Here is a 5,165-nt window from a genome sequence, read left to right as displayed (position 1 = left end):
CAAAAATCACTCACACAGGAAATACAACTATATTAGAAAATAAGACAATGAAGAATGTGTTGTATGTGCCAGATTTCCAATTCAATCTGTTGTCAGTGTCTAAGCTCACCAAAGAATTGTGGTGTTGTGTCATTTTTTTCCCGATTTCTGTATATTTCAGGATTACAGTGGCAGGGTGATGGGGATTGGTAAAGAGCACAATGGGTTATATCTGCTAAAGGAGAACATAACACTAGCATCTACAGGATTCTTTGTGCAGCAAAGAGTTAGGAGTGAACTTTGGCACCTGAGACTAGGGCATGCTTTAATAAAGACAATGGAGAACATACCAGCTCTTAGGAATAAAGTTGATTCTCAGACTCAACAAAATTGTGTAGTTTTCCCTTTGGCTAAACAATGTAGATTGAAGTTTCCTATTAGCAGTAGTAAATCCACTAGTTGTTTTCAATTAGTCCATCTAGATGTTTGGGGGCCTCACAAGGTTCCTACATATGACAGAAAGCATTATTTTGTCACTATTGTGGATGACTATAGTAGGTACACTTGGGTATGCTTGATTCAGTCCAAATGTGAAGTAGCTCTTGTAATAAGAAACTTTGTTGCAATGATAAGAAATCAATTTGATACTGGGATCAAGGTGCTCAGGACAGACAATGGTACTGAATTTTTTAACTCTCAATGTGATGAACTATTGGCTTCTCTTGGAATCATACACCAGAGTAGCTGTCCTTATACTCCACAGCAAAATGGAACTGTGGAAAGAAAACACAGACACATTCTGCAAGTTGCAAGGGCCCTGAAGTTTCAGAGTGTAGTACCTATTAGATTCTGGGGTGATTGCATTAAAACTGGTGTGTATTTGATTAACAAGTTGCCCACTGAGATCTTGGAGAAGAAATGTCCTTATGATATGTTGCACAACAAACCTGCCAAGCTGGATCACTTAAGAGTTTTTGGTTGTTTATGTTTTGCAAGCAACCTACCTATAGGGGATAAATTTACAGCTAGGGCAAGGAAATGTATTCTTGTAGGATACTCAGAGACTCAAAAAGGGTACAGGTTGTATGACCTAGACTCTAGAAAAGTGATAGTGAGTAGAGATGTCACATTCAGAGAACATCTTTTTCCTTTTAAAGAAGTCACAGATGCAAATGAAGATTTGTTCCCTTGTGAGCTAGTAGGGGCTAATTCTGAGGAGACAACTACATCTGTTGACCATAGCAACAGTATTGATATTGCTAATCCTGCAGAAGCTCTTGCTCCTGCTGAGATTCATGCTCCTGCAGAAACTCATGTTACTGAACAAGCTGCACCAGACTCACCAGTAGAACCTTCTACATCACCAATCTTGCAGGTACCAGATGCAGAAGAACCTTCTTCATTACCAGCAGAATCAGCAGTTTTCTCAGAGGAAACACTGTCTGAAGAGCCAATACATCAAGACCATCCTTTGCCTACAATGTCTACTAGAAAGTCTAGTAGACCTTCTAAACCTTCTATTTGGCTCAAAGATTATGTGACTGCAGTCAAATCAACCAAGGATACACCTTTATCCCATATCAAATTTCATCACCTATGATCATCTTTCTGAGAATTACAAATCCTTTCTAGGATCCTTCTCAGAACCTATTGAGCCTAGATCATTCAAGGAAGCTTGTCTTGATAAGGCTTGGGTGGAAGCAATGGAAGCAGAAATTAAAGCACTTGAACATAATACAACCTGGGAAGTGGTAGATCTTCCTCCAGGGAAGAAAGCTATAGGCTCAAAATGGGTGTTCAAAATAAAATATAAGGCAAATGAGGAGGTGGAAAGGTTCAAAGCAAGGTTGGTGGCAAAGGGATACACACAACAAGAGGGATTGGATTATCATGAGACTTTTTCTCCTGTTGCAAAAATGGTCACTGTCAGGACCATCATTAGCATGGCAGCTTCAAAGGGGTGGAACCTATTCCAAATGGATGTTAACAATGCCTTTCTACAGGGTGATCTTTATGAAGAGGTCTACATGTGCTTGCCTCAAGGGTTCCACAAGCAGGGGAAGCATAAGGTGTGCAGGTTGCTGAAATCTTTGTATGGGTTGAAGCAGGCATCGAGGCAGTGGAATATTAAACTAACTGAGGCACTTTTAGCAGCTGATTACACACAAAGTCCCTATGATCATTCATTATTCACCAAAAGAGTAGGTCCAGATATTGTCATTATCCTAGTCTGTGTAGATGACTTGCTCATCACTGGAAGCAATTCTGTTCTTGTAGAAGCAGCTAAACAGACACTACATAGTTCATTCAAGGTAAAAGATCTAGGCGAGCTTAGGTATTTCCTTGGAATTGAAGTTCTAAGATCTAACAAAGGGGTGCTTCTTACTCAAAGGAAATATGCACTGCAGTTAATATCAGATGTTGGACTGGCAGCTGCCAAACCCATTAACACACCTATTGAGCTCAATCAAAAGTTAACAACCATTGATATGACATACATGTTGGACACACTGGTGATGCAGAGTTACAGGATGCAGGTAGCTACCAAAGACTCATTGGAAAGCTTCTCTACCTAACAGTTACCAGGCCAGATTTGTGTTTTGTAGTCCAAGTACTGAGTCAATTTATGCAGCATCCCAAACAGTCTCATTGGGATGCAGCTCTGCGAGTGGTTAGATATGTTAAAGGTACTCCAGGGCTTGGTATTCTTCTGCATAACTCTCCCATATGGAATCTTTCTGTATATTCTGACTCTGACTGGGTAGGGTATCCAAATACCAGGAGATCAGTAACTGGTTATATTGTCAAACTTGGGGATTCATTGCTCTCATGGAAGTCAAAGAAATAACCTACAGTTAGCAGGAGCTCAGCAGAGGCAGAATATCGTAGTCTTGCAGCAGCAGCTGTAGAAATCACCTGGGTTCTAGGATTGCTCAAGGAGTTACAAGCTGATGTAGATGTTCCAGTCAACCTATACTGTGATAGCAAGGCAGCTTTATAAATAGTTGCCAATCCAATATTCCACGAGCGAACCAAACACATCGAGATTGATTGTCATTTTGTTCGCGAAAAAATCAAGGCAGGGTTAATTAGTCCTCAATACATCCCTACAACTTTACAGCTAGCTGATTTGATGACAAAAGGTCTTGGTTCTGCACAACATCAATTCCTTTTATCCAAGCTTGGAGTGTTTGATCCTTTTCACCCTCCAGCTTGAGGGGGAGTATTGAATACATAGCCGTATATAGATATAGAAATGTATATTTATATTGTATAATGAGTGTTAGTCAAGTGGTTAGTGGGACAGCTGTCAACCACTAACCAAACCAACGATATAAACGACCCCCTACTGTAACATTTCAATAGAACAGTTATATTTTTCTTCTTCTTCTTCCTCTCTCTCAACTTCTTCTCTCTATCTCTCACTTGCATGTGATTTACAGTAGAAGCTAGGATGGATTTCTTCAAATTTATTTCATTCTTGAAACGTTACATAGAGAATTAAAGAATCAAATGAATACAAATACACTTGGAAACAATAATGTATTAGGCTTTTGAATGATCAATTTAGGGAGCCGCATACAGTTCTTATGATCCCATTTTGACCAGTTAGGGGACTAATATCTCCCATTCTAATCATAGCAGCAGCAAAATCAGAGGCAAATGCGCGAGGACTGTTACTATATTCAGAAACAATATCATTAGTAGATCCACCACTAAGAAGGACTTGATCTGATTGAAGAAGACCTTTTCTTTGCCTCAAGTTCTTGAAATAATTGTTATCCAATTGATTAGGTGTAACCAAATCAAGTGGAGCTAGGTTTCCATTTTGGTCTTCTTTAGGACATTGACGTCTTCTTGTGCTAGCAAATCCAGCATCAATATCTGTTCCGTTGCCATAAATCCTATCGCGAAAAAGGAAACATTGTGCTTGGCCTATTGAATGTGCTCCTACAATTACAAAGTTTAAATCATTAGAACTTCTTCTTCATTATCTGTACAAGTATATGATAAATATTTTATATATGTTCAATATATAATAACTTGATTAGTTTTTACCTGATAAAGCAACCATATCTCTTGTGCTAAGTCCTTTACATGCAAAGCTAGAAATAAGCCTATTAAGAGGATCAAATGGACCAGGAAGATCAGTGTCAGCAAGAGTATGACTTGCAGTTGTTGGATCTCTTCTTCCGAGTTTCACCGCCCATGATGGACCTCCAACCTAATTGTAATTTATTAACATAATGTATTGGTTAGTTTGATATACAGTCAGACTTCTTTATAACAACCATTCATTATAAATCTCAAGTTTTCTCTATAACACCCAAAAAATATCAGAACAAACATGGATATTATAGAGAGGTTTGATTATAATGTGAAGAAAATGAAAATCAAACTACGAATACTTACGAGAGTTGATGCATCTCTAGCGGCAACGGCAAGTATATCTGCACATGATACAATTCCTGGACATGTTTCTTCAAGCTCTCTTTTGGCATCTTCTATAATACCATAGCCTCTAACTGACCCAAGATTTGGCAAGGCAGTCTTCTCACTAACAATAGTAGGAGTTTCATCAAGTAAGATAGAAGCATCACAACCCTATAGTTAAAACCACAAGTTAGTAAATATGTAATCACGTTAATAATTTTAACTTGAAGTAAATAGAGAAACATACTAATTAATGTGTATTTAACCAACCTGAACAAAGCAATCATGGAAATGAAGGCGAATGAGGGATGCAGCCATGCGACGTTCACGTGACACTGCTTGTCTAACACTTGTACGGATGGTGTTGAGAGCATTAGGGCAAGTGCGATCATAGAATGTGGAAGAAAGTTGTGCATGGCATTGCATGCTGGAGAATATAAGGAGAAGAGAAAACATAGCAGCAATGGCTGCAAAAGAGTTGTTTGAAATACTCATCATTTTGAAAATATTGCAATATATGGTGATATGATGTCAAGAAACTAAGAATAGAAACTTATAAATTAGCTTTGTGATTGGAAGTAGTGAAGGTGATAGAAGAGGGAATGTGGCAATGAAATATTTAAGGCAAATGAAACACGTAATTTTGAGGCTAGTGGGTCACTATTGGCTGCCAATATTATTATCCGCGTTATTTATAGCTTTTGTCTCCGTAGTTTGACTTGGTCTTTGGTTACATAAAATACTATGAAGCA

General features: G+C 38.4%; 1 protein-coding gene across 1 annotated transcript; it reads right to left on the bottom strand.

Moving 5' to 3' along the window:
* Nucleotides 1-3,483: 3,483 nt before the first annotated feature.
* Nucleotides 3,484-4,939, bottom strand: LOC109209837 (lignin-forming anionic peroxidase-like). The gene is made up of 4 exons (XM_019373182.1): nucleotides 4,684-4,939; nucleotides 4,393-4,584; nucleotides 4,039-4,204; nucleotides 3,484-3,930 (listed from the first exon to the last, which is right to left on the bottom strand). The coding sequence occupies exons 1-4, from the start codon at nucleotides 4,909-4,911 to the stop codon at nucleotides 3,542-3,544; spliced, it is 975 nt and encodes a 324-aa protein (XP_019228727.1). The 5' UTR covers nucleotides 4,912-4,939; the 3' UTR covers nucleotides 3,484-3,541.
* Between the last annotated feature and the right edge of the window lie 226 nt (nucleotides 4,940-5,165).

Source organism: Nicotiana attenuata, unplaced genomic scaffold (genome assembly GCF_001879085.1).
Source record: "Nicotiana attenuata strain UT unplaced genomic scaffold, NIATTr2, whole genome shotgun sequence".
Classification (NCBI taxonomy): domain Eukaryota; kingdom Viridiplantae; phylum Streptophyta; class Magnoliopsida; order Solanales; family Solanaceae; genus Nicotiana; species Nicotiana attenuata.
Note: the sequence above shows the minus strand (reverse complement) of the source record. Positions and strands in the feature narration are given on the sequence as shown.

Coding starts and splice junctions, on each gene's coding strand:
- LOC109209837 (XM_019373182.1), bottom strand. CDS start 4,911: ATGATGAGTATTTCAAACAACTCTTTTGCAGCCATTGCTGCTATGTTT. Junction 4,585..4,683: donor TCCATGATTGCTTTGTTCAG/GTTGGTTAAATA, acceptor TTTTAACTATAG/GGTTGTGATGCTTCTATCTT. Junction 4,205..4,392: donor CTAGAGATGCATCAACTCTC/GTAAGTATTCGT, acceptor AATTACAATTAG/GTTGGAGGTCCATCATGGGC.